At 25.1% G+C, this 19,559-nt stretch overlaps 2 protein-coding genes across 3 annotated transcripts; one reads left to right on the plus strand and one right to left on the minus strand.

The window, feature by feature from the left end:
• The first annotated feature begins 925 nt into the window (after nucleotides 1-925).
• Nucleotides 926-4,515, plus strand: LOC125774383 (uncharacterized). Its single transcript, XM_049444613.1, has 3 exons — nucleotides 926-1,808; nucleotides 1,867-1,938; nucleotides 3,205-4,515. Exons 1-3 carry the CDS (start codon nucleotides 1,464-1,466, stop codon nucleotides 4,087-4,089), a joined length of 1,302 nt encoding a protein of 433 aa, XP_049300570.1. The 5' UTR covers nucleotides 926-1,463; the 3' UTR covers nucleotides 4,090-4,515.
• Nucleotides 4,416-5,489, minus strand: LOC125774385 (uncharacterized). 2 transcript variants are annotated; one of them, XM_049444616.1, is made up of 3 exons: nucleotides 5,259-5,489; nucleotides 5,097-5,156; nucleotides 4,416-4,706 (listed from the first exon to the last, which is right to left on the minus strand). In XM_049444616.1, exons 2-3 carry the CDS (start codon nucleotides 5,139-5,141, stop codon nucleotides 4,416-4,418), a joined length of 336 nt encoding a protein of 111 aa, XP_049300573.1. In that variant the 5' UTR covers nucleotides 5,142-5,156; nucleotides 5,259-5,489. The 2 variants fall into 2 exon arrangements, with proteins under 2 accessions (XP_049300573.1, XP_049300572.1); XM_049444615.1 differs by having other exon boundaries at nucleotides 5,097-5,489.
• Between the last annotated feature and the right edge of the window lie 14,070 nt (nucleotides 5,490-19,559).

The following is a 19,559-nucleotide window of genomic DNA, read 5'->3' on the forward strand; positions in this document are numbered from 1 at the left end:
AAAAATAAATTGATTTTTTTTAATTCCAATTGATTAAAATACGTTTCTTTTCACTCAAATAATGCTTTAAATACAATAAAGACCAAAAAAAAAATTCTTAAAATTTTGAAAATTTTCCCCTACTCCCCCCTTAGCTTTTTTTGAGTAATTTTGCAAAAAAAAATAAATTGATTTTTTTTAATTCCAATTGATTGAAATACGTTTCTTTTCACTCAAATAATGCTTTAAATACAAAAAAGACCAAAAAAAAAATTCTTAAAATTTTGAAAATTTTCCCCTACTCCCCCCTTAGCTTTTTTTGAGTAATTTTGCAAAAAAAAAAATAAATTGATTTTTTTTAATTCCAATTGATTGAAATACGTTTCTTTTCACTCAAATAATGCTTTAAATACAAAAAAGACCAAAAAAAAAATTCTTAAAATTTTGAAAATTTTCCCGTACTCCCCCCTTAGCTTTTTTTGAGTAATTTTGCAAAAAAAAATAAATTAATTTTTTTTAATTCCAATTGATTGAAATACGTTTCTTTTCACTCAAATAATGCTTTAAATACAAAAAAGACCAAAAAAAAATTCTTAAAATTTTGAAAATTTTCCCCTACTTCCCCCTTAGCTTTTTTTGAGTAATTTTGCAAAAAAAAAATAAATTGTTTTTTTTTAATTCCAATTGATTGAAATACGTTTCTTTTCACTCAAATAATGCTTTAAATACAAAAAAGACCAAAAAAAAATTCTTAAAATTTTGAAAATTTTCCCGTACTCCCCCCTTAGCTTTTTTTGAGTAATTTTGCAAAAAAAAAAAAATAAATTGATTTTTTTTAATTCCAATTGATTGAAATACGTTTCTTTTCACTCAAATAATGCTTTAAATACAAAAAAGACCAAAAAAACAATTCTAAAAATTTTGAAAATTTTCCCCTACTCCCCCCTTAGAGCCCTTTCACACGGCACGAACTTGACAGTTCGCCAGTTCGACGAACATTGCTCAAATACAAATTTATGAATGAAATTCTGAGAGTTCGCGTGGTTCGCGAACTGGTCGTGTGTGAACACAGGACGAACTCTGATGAGCAGTAATCTAAACCGGATCCAAGACTTGAGTTCTCCATGATCAAATTAAATCAAAAATTTTCGGTTACACATTTAAAATAAAATTAATAAATTAAATCCAAATTTTGTTTTTCTTATGGCTTGTGTTTAGAATGTTTGAACACTTGAGAATGATATTCTTTTTGTTATTATATTCTTCTTAAACCGATCTAAACTGTTGTATTATCGGTTTTCTGGAGATTCTTCATCAAAACACATGGTTGTATCGGTAAACAATCATGTTCGTATCGGAATTCTGCGAAAATAAAACCCAAAGCAGATACTTGATTGAACAAGTATACACAGGAAACAAATTAGTTCCCCACCAACTATCGTCAATCGTACATCGTTTGTTGCGTCTGGATAGTCAGTGTTATAATGTATGGAAACAGTGCAACTTTTTTGAGATTAATTTCGATGTACCGCCTACGACAAACCCTTCGGGATCGTAGATGGTGGACACGTCCTATGTTGTACCGTCGAAACGAAGATGGGAGTCGCCTTCTTGCGGACATGGCAGACGAAGCAGCAGACGATACGGTCCTTAAATTTTTAAGAATGACCCACGATGATTTCGATTGGCTTTTGGATAAAATATCCCATAAAATAAAGAGGGAAGATACCAACATGCGTTTATCGATAACACCTAGGGAAAGGTTGTTAATTACACTCCGCTTTCTGGCTACTGGTGAAACGTATAGTAGCTTGTCTTTTCTTTTTCGTGTAAGTATATATAATTAAATTTTTACCTTCATGTTTAAAATATCACATATTCTTTTAGGTTGGTGTTTCTACAATAAGCAGCATTGTACCGGAAGTGTGTGAATGTTTGATTCAAGTGCTCCAGGATTATGTAAAGGTAGAATTGATGTTAACACCTCGAACTAACATATCAATTTCCTTCTTTAACTAGCTTTTCATGCGACCCGTAAATTTTGTGCAAACAATGATAAAGCCATGTTCAAAGACGGAGAATATAGTTGGTTGTATCAAAATAACGCTAAACGAATCACACAGAATTTAAATTAACAAATGAATCTTAAATTCAAAATCAATTTGAGGTGCGCCTATAACGTCTGTTTTGCGATTCGTTTTTGTGGTATAATATGTAATTCAACCATATCAAAAGTTGTTACCGGTTTTGTTCGATACGAAGCTGAAGCATCACGACTGCACAATACGCCTTAATTGATTTGCCCACTAAACTGGAAGAGCATCTTTTTTCATACACTTAGAAATTCACGTGCATCCCGTATTTCTATTGCGTACCTTTTTAAGGCTAGTCGATATAGCTATTGTTAAGCAATCATATAATAATTATTTACGAAGAGTTAGTACTATCAACTCCTTATCATTATCTTCAAATAAGTAAAATGATAAAGAGAGATGGTGTATAAAGAAAAATATCTATTCAAGTTCAAAATAATTCGGTTTTATTGCTTTTTGGTTAAAGTTCATATACAAAATAATAACACGAAACTCACATAAAATTAATTAATTAAGTAAACTAAAGTAAAAACTAAAAGTAAACTAAAAGTAATTAGATAATTAAATAATTAAGAAAAATAATAAGTAAATACCCAACACCAAAAGAAAAAAACTAATATACAAAGGTTAACAAAACAAACAAAAGGACACTAAAATCTAATCTTTATCGGGAAACTGATTAAGGGAGCTTAAAATGCAATCTTCAATTAAAGATAGGTCTTCATCCCGTTTCTTGAGCATCCGTTGGGTCAGCAACTCAATGAATGGGCCTATTTTATGCCTATCTTTTTGCCCCTTTAATGATTCTTCAAAACTTTCTAAACATTTTAGAAGTTTTAGATCTATATTTTCATGCCGGTTGGCTCTTAATCGTCTTCCGTCTTCGGTGGTAGATGTAGCCTTGTCCTGACGAAGGGAAGGCTGAACATCAGGCAAGCAAGTTGCTTGTCGAGAAGGGCCAGGTATAGGTGATGTCTGAGTTGGTCCTATTAAATTACATCGCCGAGAAGGACCAGGCTCAGGTGTTGATGGCCGTCCCGGTTCAGCTATCTGCTGGTCTTCTGGCGTTCTGGCTTCTGTACTTTTGCTCGTAGTTGGTGTGATCATTAACTGTAATACATAAATTTAAAAAAAAATCAATATTTTTAAACATGTGCATCATTACGATTCATTAATATTAATTTTATTAACATATTTATTTAAAAATGCTTTCTTTATTTTACAGTTGCCTAATACACCAGATGAATGGTTAGAAGTATCAAATCAGTTTGAGCAGAAATGGAACTTTCCCCGAGCTCTCGGAGCATTAGACGGAAAACACATAAGAATACCAAAACCAATTGATTCAGGAAGTGACTACTATAATTATAAAGGATATTTTAGTATAAATCTTATGGCAATTGTAGATGCCAACTACAACTTTATGTACGTTGATGTAGGAGGTAAAGGCGGAATATCGGATGGGGGTATATTCAGAAATTCTAGAATTCACGCATTATTTGAAAATAATGAACTTAATATACCCGAACCCAAAGAGTTGCGCGTTCCATACGGGATTAAAGTACCGTACATGCTCGTTGCTGATAAGGCTTTTGCGTTTACAAATTACTGTATTCGTCCTTATGGAGGGTATAATATTGCAGGGTCATTAAAACGCAATTTCAATTATCGTCATTCAAGAGCTCGACAGGTTGTTGAAACTGCATTTGGAATACTGTCCAATATGTTTAGAATATTTCATACCAGTATAAATTTGCAGCCAGATGTTGTGACAACGGTCGTACTGGCTGCTATACATTTATATAATTTTATTCGCAAAAGAAATCCTCATACGAATTTCACAGCGCAAAGTGATGTTGTCAACGATACACACCAAACCGAAAATTCTAGCTCGCTCGATTCAACAGACCGCGCTGCAGTAAGTTCGGCAAGAGCAACAGCGGAACTGATGAGAATAAGAGACCATCTTGCAAATTATTTACTTCTTAATGATCCAATACGACAAAGTAATGTTTGATGGAATATCTATCTTGGCATAATCTGATTTATTACCTTTTTATCAAATAATGTAAATGAATTATTAACTCTAACGTTAAATGAATTATTTAACTCTAATTATGAATTGTTATATTAATCAGTTAAATAGAACAGAACTGTTGCAGGCATTTTCAAAAAGTATAATAAAAATGTTTAGAAAGTTTAAGTAATGTGTTTTTTTATCTTCTTACCGTGTCTCTGGTGAAGCCCACATCCATCGTTTCGCGGAGGAATAGCATCGGTACATAACCGAACCAAGTTGGTTTGTAAACTTGTTGTGCACCTAAAAAGTATCATTTTATTTTATCATTCAAGTTTAATTTCAAGTATTATCAAGTTATATTTCTTATCATTCTTACCAGCCCCAGAACGACAGCTTTGCTTAGCTTTGGCGTTGTTGGTGCGAAATTGGGCACGCAGAACCTTCCATTTGGCTTTGATTATGGCTACTGGAAGCCCAACTGCTTTTGACACCGTATGCCATTTATCATCCTGTTTAGTAGTATTTTTATAGTTTTTATTTTGCTTTTTCCAAAGCACTTCGTGTTTCTGGACCTCCGATATTAACTCCAGCGTTTTTTCTTCCGTAAAAACAAACTATAAATGGAAAAGAAATTGCGTCATAGTTATCATATGTACTATACATAGTCAAATTCGAATCATCTTTCTAGGTTACATCGCAATGCAACCGATGTACAACTCAAGCAGAACCAAATAGACTATCGGGAAAGCTAAACATAACTTCAAATTTTTACTATTGTGATCACTATATAGTGCCTTTGAGAGGATATTGTAGTGGCGCCCGTGTTATACGGCAGGACCGATTCTGAATCACATCCGCACCATTCCTCCGTTCGTATGACTGCTTATCCAGATACGCGTAAATAAAGACAAGGAAAGATAGAAATGTCTGTACCACAAAAAAGTATAGCTTTTTTAACTTAACTTAAAAAAACTTAACACTTAAAATTTGATTGCAATACTCACTTCCTCCTCGCAGAACTGAGGGGCCTTGTTGGCTGTCGAGTCCATGTTATTATCTTTTGTCTGTAGTCGATGAGATTATACAATTATAAAACAATGATATTATTTTTAACATATCCAGCTTAAGCCATATGTATTTGATCCGCAATATTCAATTAAACTTACTTTTTTGGTTTACAAATCAACGATACAACGATACAACAGTTTTCACTACCACTTTGTTTTTTATTTGCACTGGCGGTTTGTTTTTGTTTCACTGCCCGTTTGTTTTGATTGAACTGTCAAGTTCGCGAGCTCGCCATGAGTTCGCGGCTATTTCACTAAATTCAGCAACACCCAGATTGAGCTACGTTCGTCGAACTGGCGAACTGTCAAGTTCGTGTCGTGTGAAAGGGCTCTTAGCTTTTTTTGAGTAATTTTGCAAAAAAAAATAAATTAATTTTTTTTAATTCCAATTGATTGAAATACGTTTCTTTTCACTCAAATAATGCTTTAAATACAAAAAAGACCAAAAAAAATAAATTCTTAAAATTTTGAAAATTTTCCCCTACTCCCCCCTTAGCTTTTTTTGAGTAATTTTGCAAAAAAAAAATAAATTGATTTTTTTTAATTCCAATTGATTGAAATACGTTTCTTTTCACTCAAATAATGCTTTAAATACAAAAAAGACCAAAAAAAAAATTCTTAAAATTTTGAAAATTTTCCCCTACTCCCCCCTTAACTTTTTTTGAGTAATTTTGCAAAAAAAAATAAATTGATTTTTTTTAATTCCAATTGATTGAAATACGTTTCTTTTCACTCAAATAATGCTTTAAATACAAAAAAGACCAAAAAAAAAATTCTTAAAATTTTGAAAATTTTCCCCTACTCCCCCCTTAACTTTTTTTGAGTAATTTTGCAAAAAAAAATAAATTAATTTTTTTAATTCCAATTGATTGAAATACGTTTCTTTTCACTCAAATAATGCTTTAAATACAAAAAAGACCAAAAAAAAAATTCTTAAAATTTTGAAAATTTTTCCCTACTCCCCCCTTAGCTTTTTTTGAGTAATTTTGCAAAAAAAAATAAATTGATTTTTTTTAATTCCAATTGATTGAAATACGTTTCTTTTCACTCAAATAATGCTTTAAATACAAAAAAGACCAAAAAAAAAATTCTTAAAATTTTGAAAATTTTCCCCTACTCCCCCCTTAGCTTTTTTTGAGTAATTTTGCAAAAAAAAATAAATTAATTTTTTTTAATTCCAATTGATTGAAATACGTTTCTTTTCACTCAAATAATGCTTTAAATACAAAAAAGACCAAAAAAAAATTCTTAAAATTTTGAAAATTTTCCCCTACTCCCCCCTTAGCTTTTTTTGAGTAATTTTGCAAAAAAAAAATAAATTAATTTTTTTTAATTCCAATTGATTGAAATACGTTTCTTTTCACTCAAATAATGCTTTAAATACAAAAAAGACCAAAAAAAAATTCTTAAAATTTTGAAAATTTTCCCCTACTCCCCCCTTAGCTTTTTTTGAGTAATTTTGCAAAAATTATAAATTAAATTTTTTTAATTCCAATTGATTGAAATACGTTTCTTTTCACTCAAATAATGCTTTAAATACAAAAAAGACCAAAAAAAAAATTCTTAAAATTTTGAAAATTTTTCCCTACTCCCCCCTTAGCTTTTTTTGAGTAATTTTGCAAAAAAAAAATAAATTAATTTTTTTTAATTCCAATTGATTGAAATACGTTTCTTTTCACTCAAATAATGCTTTAAATACAAAAAAGACCAAAAAAAAAATTCTTAAAATTTTGAAAATTTTCCCCTACTCCCCCCTTAGCTTTTTTTGAGTAATTTTGCAAAAATTATAAATTAATTTTTTTAAATTCCAATTGATTGAAATACGTTTCTTTTCACTCAAATAATGCTTTAAATACAAAAAAGACCAAAAAAAAAATTCTTAAAATTTTGAAAATTTTCCCCTACTCCCCCCTTAGCTTTTTTTGAGTAATTTTGCAAAAATTATAAATTAAATTTTTTTAATTCCAATTGATTGAAATACGTTTCTTTTCACTCAAATAATGCTTTAAATACAAAAAAGACCAAAAAAAAAATTCTTAAAATTTTGAAAATTTTCCCCTACTCCCCCCTTAGCTTTTTTTGAGTAATTTTGCAAAAAAAAATAAATTGATTTTTTTTAATTCCAATTGATTAAAATACGTTTCTTTTCACTCAAATAATGCTTTAAATACAAAAAAGACCAAAAAAAAAATTCTTAAAATTTTGAAAATTTTCCCCTACTCCCCCCTTAGCTTTTTTTGAGTAATTTTGCAAAAAAAAATAAATTGATTTTTTTTAATTCCAATTGATTAAAATACGTTTCTTTTCACTCAAATAATGCTTTAAATACAAAAAAGACCAAAAAAAAAATTCTTAAAATTTTGAAAATTTTCCCCTACTCCCCCCTTAGCTTTTTTTGAGTAATTTTGCAAAAAAAAATAAATTAATTTTTTTTAATTCTAATTGATTGAAATACGTTTCTTTTCACTCAAATAATGCTTTAAATACAAAAAAGACCAAAAAAAAATTCTTAAAATTTTGAAAATTTTCCCCTACTCCCCCCTTAGCTTTTTTTGAGTAATTTTGCAAAAAAAAATAAATTAATTTTTTTTAATTCCAATTGATTGAAATAAGTTTCTTTTCACTCAAATAATGCTTTAAATACAAAAAAGACCAAAAAAAAAATTCTTAAAATTTTGAAAATTTTCCCCTACTCCCCCCTTAGCTTTTTTTGAGTAATTTTGCAAAAATTATAAATTAAATTTTTTTAATTCCAATTGATTGAAATACGTTTCTTTTCACTCAAATAATGCTTTAAATACAAAAAAGACCAAAAAAAAAATTCTTAACATTTTGAAAATTTTTCCCTACTCACCCCTTAGCTTTTTTGAGTAATTTTGCAAAAAAAAATAAATTAATTTTTTTTAATTCCAATTGATTGAAATACGTTTCTTTTCACTCAAATAATGCTTTAAATACAAAAAAGACCAAAAAAAAAATTCTTAAAATTTTGAAAATTTTCCCCTACTCCCCCCTTAGCTTTTTTTGAGTAATTTTGCAAAAAAAAATAAATTAATTTTTTTTAATTCCAATTGATTGAAATACGTTTCTTTTCACTCAAATAATGCTTTAAATACAAAAAAGACCAAAAAAAAAATTCTTAAAATTTTGAAAATTTTCCCCTACTCCCCCCTTAGCTTTTTTTGAGTAATTTTGCAAAAAAAAAAATAAATTAATTTTTTTTAATTCCAATTGATTGAAATACGTTTCTTTTCACTCAAATAATGCTTTAAATACAAAAAAGACCAAAAAAAAAATTCTTAAAATTTTGAAAATTTTCCCCTACTCCCCCCTTAGCTTTTTTTGAGTAATTTTGCAAAAAAAAAATAAATTAATTTTTTTTAATTCCAATTGATTGAAATACGTTTCTTTTCACTCAAATAATGCTTTAAATACAAAAAAGACCAAAAAAAAATTCTTAAAATTTTGAAAATTTTCCCCTACTCCCCCCTTAGCTTTTTTTGAGTAATTTTGCAAAAATTATAAATTAAATTTTTTTAATTCCAATTGATTGAAATACGTTTCTTTTCACTCAAATAATGCTTTAAATACAAAAAAGACCAAAAAAAAAATTCTTAAAATTTTGAAAATTTTTCCCTACTCACCCCTTAGCTTTTTTTGAGTAATTTTGCAAAAAAAAAATAAATTAATTTTTTTTAATTCCAATTGATTGAAATACGTTTCTTTTCACTCAAATAATGCTTTAAATAAAAAAAAGACCAAAAAAAAAATTCTTAAAATTTTGAAAATTTTCCCCTACTCCCCCCTTAGCTTTTTTTGAGTAATTTTGCAAAAAAAAATAAATTGATTTTTTTTAATTCCAATTGATTAAAATACGTTTCTTTTCACTCAAATAATGCTTTAAATACAAAAAAGACCAAAAAAAAAATTCTTAAAATTTTGAAAATTTTCCCCTACTCCCCCCTTAGCTTTTTTTGAGTAATTTTGCAAAAAAAAAATAAATTAATTTTTTTTAATTCCAATTGATTGAAATACGTTTCTTTTCACTCAAATAATGCTTTAAATACAAAAAAGACCAAAAAAAAAATTCTTAAAATTTTGAAAATTTTCCCCTACTCCCCCCTTAGCTTTTTTTGAGTAATTTTGCAAAAAAAAATAAATTAATTTTTTTTAATTCCAATTGATTGAAATACGTTTCTTTTCACTCAAATAATGCTTTAAATACAAAAAAGACCAAAAAAAAAATTCTTAAAATTTTGAAAATTTTCCCCTACTCCCCCCTTAGCTTTTTTTGAGTAATTTTGCAAAAATTATAAATTAAATTTTTTTAATTCCAATTGATTGAAATACGTTTCTTTTCACTCAAATAATGCTTTAAATACAAAAAAGACCAAAAAAAAAATTCTTAAAATTTTGAAAATTTTTCCCTACTCACCCCTTAGCTTTTTTTGAGTAATTTTGCAAAAAAAAATAAATTAATTTTTTTTAATTCCAATTGATTGAAATACGTTTCTTTTCACTCAAATAATGCTTTAAATACAAAAAAGACCAAAAAAAAAATTCTTAAAATTTTGAAAATTTTCCCCTACTCCCCCCTTAGCTTTTTTTGAGTAATTTTGCAAAAAAAAATAAATTGATTTTTTTTAATTCCAATTGATTAAAATACGTTTCTTTTCACTCAAATAATGCTTTAAATACAAAAAAGACCAAAAAAAAAATTCTTAAAATTTTGAAAATTTTCCCCTACTCCCCCCTTAGCTTTTTTTGAGTAATTTTGCAAAAAAAAAATAAATTAATTTTTTTTAATTCCAATTGATTGAAATACGTTTCTTTTCACTCACATAATGCTTTAAATACAAAAAAGACCAAAAAAAAAATTCTTACAATTTTGAAAATTTTCCCCTACTCCCCCCTTAGCTTTTTTTGAGTAATTTTGCAAAAAAAATAAATTAATTTTTTTTAATTCCAATTGATTGAAATACGTTTCTTTTCACTCAAATAATGCTTTAAATACAAAAAAGACCAAAAAAAAAATTCTTAAAATTTTGAAAATTTTCCCCTACTCCCCCCTTAGCTTTTTTTGAGTAATTTTGCAAAAATTATAAATTAAATTTTTTTAATTCCAATTGATTGAAATACGTTTCTTTTCACTCAAATAATGCTTTAAATACAAAAAAGACCAAAAAAAAATTCTTAAAATTTTGAAAATTTTTCCCTACTCACCCCTTAGCTTTTTTTGAGTAATTTTGCAAAAAAAAATAAATTAATTTTTTTTAATTCCAATTGATTGAAATACGTTTCTTTTCACTCAAATAATGCTTTAAATACAAAAAAGACCAAAAAAAAAATTCTTAAAATTTTGAAAATTTTTCCCTACTCACCCCTTAGCTTTTTTTGAGTAATTTTGCAAAAAAAAATAAATTAATTTTTTTTAATTCCAATTGATTGAAATACGTTTCTTTTCACTCAAATAATGCTTTAAATACAAAAAAGACCAAAAAAAAAATTCTTAAAATTTTGAAAATTTTCCCCTACTCCCCCCTTAGCTTTTTTTGAGTAATTTTGCAAAAAAAAATAAATTAATTTTTTTTAATTCCAATTGATTGAAATACGTTTCTTTTCACTCAAATAATGCTTTAAATACAAAAAAGACCAAAAAAAAAAATTCTTAAAATTTTGAAAATTTTCCCCTACTCCCCCCTTAGCTTTTTTTGAGTAATTTTGCAAAAAAAAATAAATTAATTTTTTTTAATTCCAATTGATTGAAATACGTTTCTTTTCACTCAAATAATGCTTTAAATACAAAAAAGACCAAAAAAAAAATTCTTAAAATTTTGAAAATTTTCCCCTACTCCCCCCTTAGCTTTTTTTGAGTAATTTTGCAAAAATTATAAATTAAATTTTTTTAATTCCAATTGATTGAAATACGTTTCTTTTCACTCAAATAATGCTTTAAATACAAAAAAGACCAAAAAAAAATTCTTAAAATTTTGAAAATTTTTCCCTACTCACCCCTTAGCTTTTTTTGAGTAATTTTGCAAAAAAAAATAAATTAATTTTTTTTTAATTCCAATTGATTGAAATACGTTTCTTTTCACTCAAATAATGCTTTAAATACAAAAAAGACCAAAAAAAAATTCTTAAAATTTTGAAAATTTTCCCCTACTCCCCCCTTAGCTTTTTTTGAGTAATTTTGCAAAAAAAAATAAATTGATTTTTTTTAATTCCAATTGATTAAAATACGTTTCTTTTCACTCAAATAATGCTTTAAATACAAAAAAGACCAAAAAAAAAATTCTTAAAATTTTGAAAATTTTCCCCTACTCCCCCCTTAGCTTTTTTTGAGTAATTTTGCAAAAAAAAATAAATTAATTTTTTTTAATTCCAATTGATTGAAATACGTTTCTTTTCACTCAAATAATGCTTTAAATACAAAAAAGACCAAAAAAAAAATTCTTAAAATTTTGAAAATTTTCCCCTACTCCCCCCTTAGCTTTTTTTGAGTAATTTTGCAAAAAAAAAATAAATTGATTTTTTTAATTCCAATTGATTAAAATACGTTTCTTTTCACTCAAATAATGCTTTAAATACAAAAAAGACCAAAAAAAAAATTCTTAAAATTTTGAAAATTTTCCCCTACTCCCCCCTTAGCTTTTTTTGAGTAATTTTGCAAAAATTATAAATTAAATTTTTTTAATTCCAATTGATTGAAATACGTTTCTTTTCACTCAAATAATGCTTTAAATACAAAAAAGACCAAAAAAAAAATTCTTAAAATTTTGAAAATTTTTCCCTACTCACCCCTTAGCTTTTTTTGAGTAATTTTGCAAAAAAAAATAAATTAATTTTTTTTAATTCCAATTGATTGAAATACGTTTCTTTTCACTCAAATAATGCTTTAAATACAAAAAAGACCAAAAAAAAAATTCTTAAAATTTTGAAAATTTTCCCCTACTCCCCCCTTAGCTTTTTTTGAGTAATTTTGCAAAAAAAAAATAAATTAATTTTTTTTAATTCCAATTGATTGAAATACGTTTCTTTTCACTCAAATAATGCTTTAAATACAAAAAAGACCAAAAAAAAAATTCTTAAAATTTTGAAAATTTTCCCCTACTCCCCCCTTAGCTTTTTTTGAGTAATTTTGCAAAAAAAATAAATTAATTTTTTTTAATTCCAATTGATTGAAATACGTTTCTTTTCACTCAAATAATGCTTTAAATACAAAAAAGACCAAAAAAAAAATTCTTAAAATTTTGAAAATTTTCCCCTACTCCCCCCTTAGCTTTTTTTGAGTAATTTTGCAAAAATTATAAATTAATTTTTTTAAATTCCAATTGATTGAAATACGTTTCTTTTCACTCAAATAATGCTTTAAATACAAAAAAGACCAAAAAAAAAATTCTTAAAATTTTGAAAAATTTTCCCCTACTCCCCCCTTAGCTTTTTTTGAGTAATTTTGCAAAAAAAAATAAATTAATTTTTTTAATTCCAATTGATTGAAATACGTTTCTTTTCACTCAAATAATGCTTTAAATACAAAAAAGACCAAAAAAAAAATTCTTAAAATTTTGAAAATTTTCCCCTACTCCCCCCTTAGCTTTTTTTGAGTAATTTTGCAAAAAAAAATAAATTAATTTTTTTTAATTCCAATTGATTGAAATACGTTTCTTTTCACTCAAATAATGCTTTAAATACAAAAAAGACCAAAAAAAAATTCTTAAAATTTTGAAAATTTTCCCCTACTCCCCCCTTAGCTTTTTTTGAGTAATTTTGCAAAAATTATAAATTAAATTTTTTTAATTCCAATTGATTGAAATACGTTTCTTTTCACTCAAATAATGCTTTAAATACAAAAAAGACCAAAAAAAAAATTCTTAAAATTTTGAAAATTTTTCCCTACTCACCCCTTAGCTTTTTTTGAGTAATTTTGCAAAAAAAAATAAATTAATTTTTTTTAATTCCAATTGATTGAAATACGTTTCTTTTCACTCAAATAATGCTTTAAATACAAAAAAGACCAAAAAAAAAATTCTTAAAATTTTGAAAATTTTCCCCTACTCCCCCCTTAGCTTTTTTTGAGTAATTTTGCAAAAAAAAATAAATTAATTTTTTTTAATTCCAATTGATTGAAATACGTTTCTTTTCACTCAAATAATGCTTTAAATACAAAAAAGACCAAAAAAAAAATTCTTAAAATTTTGAAAATTTTCCCCTACTCCCCCCTTAGCTTTTTTTGAGTAATTTTGCAAAAAAAAATAAATTATTTTTTTTTAATTCCAATTGATTGAAATACGTTTCTTTTCACTCAAATAATGCTTTAAATACAAAAAAGACCAAAAAAAAAATTCTTAAAATTTTGAAAATTTTCCCCTACTCCCCCCTTAGCTTTTTTTGAGTAATTTTGCAAAAAAAAAATAAATTAATTTTTTTTAATTCCAATTGATTGAAATACGTTTCTTTTCACTCAAATAATGCTTTAAATACAAAAAAGACCAAAAAAAAAATTCTTAAAATTTTGAAAATTTTCCCCTACTCCCCCCTTAGCTTTTTTTGAGTAATTTTGCAAAAATTATAAATTAAATTTTTTTAATTCCAATTGATTGAAATACGTTTCTTTTCACTCAAATAATGCTTTAAATACAAAAAAGACCAAAAAAAAAATTCTTATAATTTTGAAAATTTTCCCCTACTCCCCCCTTAACTTTTTTCGAGTAATTTTGCAAAAAAAAATAAATTAATTTTTTTAATTCCAATTGATTGAAATACGTTTCTTTTCACTCAAATAATGCTTTAAATACAAAAAAGACCAAAAAAAAAATTCTTAAAATTTTGAAAATTTTTCCCTACTCCCCCCTTAGCTTTTTTTGAGTAATTTTGCAAAAAAAAATAAATTGATTTTTTTTAATTCCAATTGATTGAAATACGTTTCTTTTCACTCAAATAATGCTTTAAATACAAAAAAGACCAAAAAAAAATTCTTAAAATTTTGAAAATTTTCCCCTACTCCCCCCTTAGCTTTTTTTGAGTAATTTTGCAAAAATTATAAATTAAATTTTTTTAATTCCAATTGATTGAAATACGTTTCTTTTCACTCAAATAATGCTTTAAATACAAAAAAGACCAAAAAAAAAATTCTTAAAATTTTGAAAATTTTTCCCTACTCACCCCTTAGCTTTTTTTGAGTAATTTTGCAAAAAAAAATAAATTAATTTTTTTTAATTCCAATTGATTGAAATACGTTTCTTTTCACTCAAATAATGCTTTAAATACAAAAAAGACCAAAAAAAAAATTCTTAAAATTTTGAAAATTTTCCCCTACTCCCCCCTTAGCTTTTTTTGAGTAATTTTGCAAAAATTATAAATTAATTTTTTTAAATTCCAATTGATTGAAATACGTTTCTTTTCACTCAAATAATGCTTTAAATACAAAAAAGACCAAAAAAAAAAATTCTTAAAATTTTGAAAATTTTCCCCTACTCCCCCCTTAGCTTTTTTTGAGTAATTTTGCAAAAAAAAATAAATTGATTTTTTTTAATTCCAATTGATTAAAATACGTTTCTTTTCACTCAAATAATGCTTTAAATACAAAAAAGACCAAAAAAAAAATTCTTAAAATTTTGAAAATTTTTCCCTACTCCCCCCTTAGCTTTTTTTGAGTAATTTTGCAAAAAAAAATAAATTGATTTTTTTTAATTCCAATTGATTGAAATACGTTTCTTTTCACTCAAATAATGCTTTAAATACAAAAAAGACCAAAAAAAAAATTCTTAAAATTTTGAAAATTTTCCCCTACTCCCCCCTTAGCTTTTTTTGAGTAATTTTGCAAAAATTATAAATTAAATTTTTTTAATTCCAATTGATTGAAATACGTTTCTTTTCACTCAAATAATGCTTTAAATACAAAAAAGACCAAAAAAAAAATTCTTAAAATTTTGAAAATTTTTCCCTACTCACCCCTTAGCTTTTTTTGAGTAATTTTGCAAAAAAAAATAAATTAATTTTTTTTAATTCCAATTGATTGAAATACGTTTCTTTTCACTCAAATAATGCTTTAAATACAAAAAAGACCAAAAAAAAAATTCTTAAAATTTTGAAAATTTTCCCCTACTCCCCCCTTAGCTTTTTTTGAGTAATTTTGCAAAAATTATAAATTAATTTTTTTAAATTCCAATTGATTGAAATACGTTTCTTTTCACTCAAATAATGCTTTAAATACAAAAAAGACCAAAAAAAAAATTCTTAAAATTTTGAAAATTTTCCCCTACTCCCCCCTTAGCTTTTTTTGAGTAATTTTGCAAAAAAAAAAAATAAATTGATTTTTTTTAATTCCAATTGATTAAAATACGTTTCTTTTCACTCAAATAATGCTTTAAATACAAAAAAGACCAAAAAAAAAATTCTTAAAATTTTGAAAATTTTTCCCTACTCCCCCCTTAGCTTTTTTTGAGTAATTTTGCAAAAAAAAAATAAATTGATTTTTTTTAATTCCAATTGATTGAAATACGTTTCTTTTCACTCAAATAATGCTTTAAATACAAAAAAGACCAAAAAAAAAAATTCTTAAAATTTTGAAAATTTTCCCCTACTCCCCCCTTAGCTTTTTTTGAGTAATTTTGCAAAAAAAAAAATAAATTAATTTTTTTTAATTCCAATTGATTGAAATACGTTTCTTTTCACTCAAATAATGCTTTAAATACAAAAAAGACCAAAAAAAAAATTCTTAAAATTTTGAAAATTTTCCCCTACTCCCCCCTTAACTTTTTTTGAGTAATTTTGCAAAAAAAAATAAATTGATTTTTTTTAATTCCAATTGATTGAAATACGTTTCTTTTCACTCAAATAATGCTTTAAATACAAAAAAGACCAAAAAAAAAATTCTTAAAATTTTGAAAATTTTCCCCTACTCCCCCCTTAACTTTTTTTGAGTAATTTTGCAAAAAAAAATAAATTAATTTTTTTTAATTCCAATTGATTGAAATACGTTTCTTTTCACTCAAATAATGCTTTAAATACAAAAAAGACCAAAAAAAAAAAATTCTTAAAATTTTGAAAATTTTCCCCTACTCCCCCCTTAGCTTTTTTTGAGTAATTTTGCAAAAAAAAATAAATTGATTTTTTTAATTCCAATTGATTGAAATACGTTTCTTTTCACTCAAATAATGCTTTAAATACAAAAAAGACCAAAAAAAAAATTCTTAAAATTTTGAAAATTTTTCCCTACTCCCCCCTTAGCTTTTTTTGAGTAATTTTGCAAAAAAAAATAAATTGATTTTTTTTAATTCCAATTGATTGAAATACGTTTCTTTTCACTCAAATAATGCTTTAAATACAAAAAAGACCAAAAAAAAAATTCTTAAAATTTTGAAAATTTTCCCCTACTCCCCCCTTAGCTTTTTTTGAGTAATTTTGCAAAAATTATAAATTAAATTTTTTTAATTCCAATTGATTGAAATACGTTTCTTTTCACTCAAATAATGCTTTAAATACAAAAAAGACCAAAAAAAAAATTCTTAAAATTTTGAAAATTTTTCCCTACTCACCCCTTAGCTTTTTTTGAGTAATTTTGCAAAAAAAAATAAATTAATTTTTTTTAATTCCAATTGATTGAAATACGTTTCTTTTCACTCAAATAATGCTTTAAATACAAAAAAGACCAAAAAAAAAATTCTTAAAATTTTGAAAATTTTCCCCTACTCCCCCCTTAGCTTTTTTTGAGTAATTTTGCAAAAATTATAAATTAATTTTTTTAAATTCCAATTGATTGAAATACGTTTCTTTTCACTCAAATAATGCTTTAAATACAAAAAAGACCAAAAAAAAAATTCTTAAAATTTTGAAAATTTTCCCCTACTCCCCCCTTAGCTTTTTTTGAGTAATTTTGCAAAAAAAAAATAAATTGATTTTTTTTAATTCCAATTGATTAAAATACGTTTCTTTTCACTCAAATAATGCTTTAAATACAAAAAAGACCAAAAAAAAAATTCTTAAAATTTTGAAAATTTTTCCCTACTCCCCCCTTAGCTTTTTTTGAGTAATTTTGCAAAAAAAAAATAAATTGATTTTTTTTAATTCCAATTGATTGAAATACGTTTCTTTTCACTCAAATAATGCTTTAAATACAAAAAAGACCAAAAAAAAAAATTCTTAAAATTTTGAAAATTTTCCCCTACTCCCCCCTTAGCTTTTTTTGAGTAATTTTGCAAAAAAAAAATAAATTAATTTTTTTTAATTCCAATTGATTGAAATACGTTTCTTTTCACTCAAATAATGCTTTAAATACAAAAAAGACCAAAAAAAAAATTCTTAAAATTTTGAAAATTTTCCCCTACTCCCCCCTTAACTTTTTTTGAGTAATTTTGCAAAAAAAAATAAATTGATTTTTTTTAATTCCAATTGATTGAAATACGTTTCTTTTCACTCAAATAATGCTTTAAATACAAAAAAGACCAAAAAAAAAATTCTTAAAATTTTGAAAATTTTCCCCTACTCCCCCCTTAAGTTTTTTTGAGTAATTTTGCAAAAAAAAATAAATTAATTTTTTTTAATTCCAATTGATTGAAATACGTTTCTTTTCACTCAAATAATGCTTTAAATACAAAAAAGACCAAAAAAAAAAATTCTTAAAATTTTGAAAATTTTCCCCTACTCCCCCCTTAGCTTTTTTTGAGTAATTTTGCAAAAAAAAATAAATTGATTTTTTTAATTCCAATTGATTGAAATACGTTTCTTTTCACTCAAATAATGCTTTAAATACAAAAAAGACCAAAAAAAAAATTCTTAAAATTTTGAAAATTTTTCCCTACTCCCCCCTTAGCTTTTTTTGAGTAATTTTGCAAAAAAAAATAAATTGATTTTTTTTAATTCCAATTGATTGAAATACGTTTCTTTTCACTCAAATAATGCTTTAAATACAAAAAAGACCAAAAAAAAAATTCTTAAAATTTTGAAAATTTTCCCCTACTCCCCCCTTAGCTTTTTTTGAGTAATTTTGCAAAAATTATAAATTAATTTTTTTTAATTCCAATTGATTGAAATACGTTTCTTTTCACTCAAATAATGCTTTAAATACAAAAAAGACCAAAAAAAAAATTCTTAAAATTTTGAAAATTTTTCCCTACTCACCCCTTAGCTTTTTTTGAGTAATTTTGCAAAAAAAAATAAATTAATTTTTTTTAATTCCAATTGATTGAAATACGTTTCTTTTCACTCAAATAATGCTTTAAATACAAAAAAGACCAAAAAAAAAATTCTTAAAATTTTGAAAATTTTTCCCTACTCACCCCTTAGCTTTTTTTGAGTAATTTTGCAAAAAAAAATAAATTAATTTTTTTTAATTCCAATTGATTGAAATACGTTTCTTTTCACTCAAATAATGCTTTAAATACAAAAAAGACCAAAAAAAAAATTCTTAAAATTTTGAAAATTTTCCCCTACTCCCCCCTTAGCTTTTTTTGAGTAATTTTGCAAAAATTATAAATTAATTTTTTTAAATTCCAATTGATTGAAATACGTTTCTTTTCACTCAAATAATGCTTTAAATACAAAAAAGACCAAAAAAAAAAATTCTTAAAATTTTGAAAATTTTCCCCTACTCCCCCCTTAGCTTTTTTTGAGGAATTTTGCAAAAAAAATAAATTAATTTTTTTTAATTCCAATTGATTGAAATACGTTTCTTTTCACTCAAATAATGCTTTAAATACAAAAAAGACCAAAAAAAAAATTCTTAAAATTTTGAAAATTTTCCCCTACTCCCCCCTTAGCTTTTTTTGAGTAATTTTGCAAAAAAAAAATAAATTGATTTTTTTTTAATTCCAATTGATTGAAATACGTTTCTTTTCACTCAAATAATGCTTTAAATACAAAAAAGACCAAAAAAAAAATTCTTAAAATTTTGAAAATTTTCCCCTACTCCCCCCTTAGCTTTTTTTGAGTAATTTTGCAAAAAAAAAAAAATAAATTGATTTTTTTTAATTCCAATTGATTGAAATACGTTTCTTTTCACTCAAATAATGCTTTAAATACAAAAAAGACCAAAAAAAAAAATTCTAAAAATTTTGAAAATTTTCCCCTACTCCCCCCTTAGCTTTTTTTGAGTAATTTTGCAAAAAAAAATAAATTAATTTTTTTTAATTCCAATTGATTGAAATACGTTTCTTTTCACTCAAATAATGCTTTAAATACAAAAAAGACCAAAAAAAAAATCTTAAAATTTTGAAAATTTTCCCCTACTCCCCCCTTAGCTTTTTTTGAGTAATTTTGCAAAAAAAAAATAAATTAATTTTTTTTAATTCCAATTGATTGAAATACGTTTCTTTTCACTCAAATAATGCTTTAAATACAAAAAAGACCAAAAAAAAAATTCTTAAAATTTTGAAAATTTTCCCCTACTCCCCCCTTAGC

This window comes from Anopheles funestus, unplaced genomic scaffold, assembly GCF_943734845.2.
Source record: "Anopheles funestus unplaced genomic scaffold, idAnoFuneDA-416_04 scaffold_14_ctg1, whole genome shotgun sequence".
Taxonomy (NCBI): Eukaryota; Metazoa; Arthropoda; class Insecta; order Diptera; family Culicidae; genus Anopheles; species Anopheles funestus.

Coding starts and splice junctions, on each gene's coding strand:
- LOC125774383 (XM_049444613.1), top strand. CDS start 1,464: ATGTATGGAAACAGTGCAACTTTTTTGAGATTAATTTCGATGTACCGC. Junction 1,809..1,866: donor GCTTGTCTTTTCTTTTTCGT/GTAAGTATATAT, acceptor ATATTCTTTTAG/GTTGGTGTTTCTACAATAAG. Junction 1,939..3,204: donor TTCAAGTGCTCCAGGATTAT/GTAAAGGTAGAA, acceptor TAAATTTAAAAA/AAAATCAATATTTTTAAACA.
- LOC125774385 (XM_049444616.1), bottom strand. CDS start 5,141: ATGGACTCGACAGCCAACAAGGCCCCTCAGTTCTGCGAGGAGGAA. Junction 4,707..5,096: donor CTCAGTTCTGCGAGGAGGAA/GTGAGTATTGCA, acceptor TTCCATTTATAG/TTTGTTTTTACGGAAGAAAA.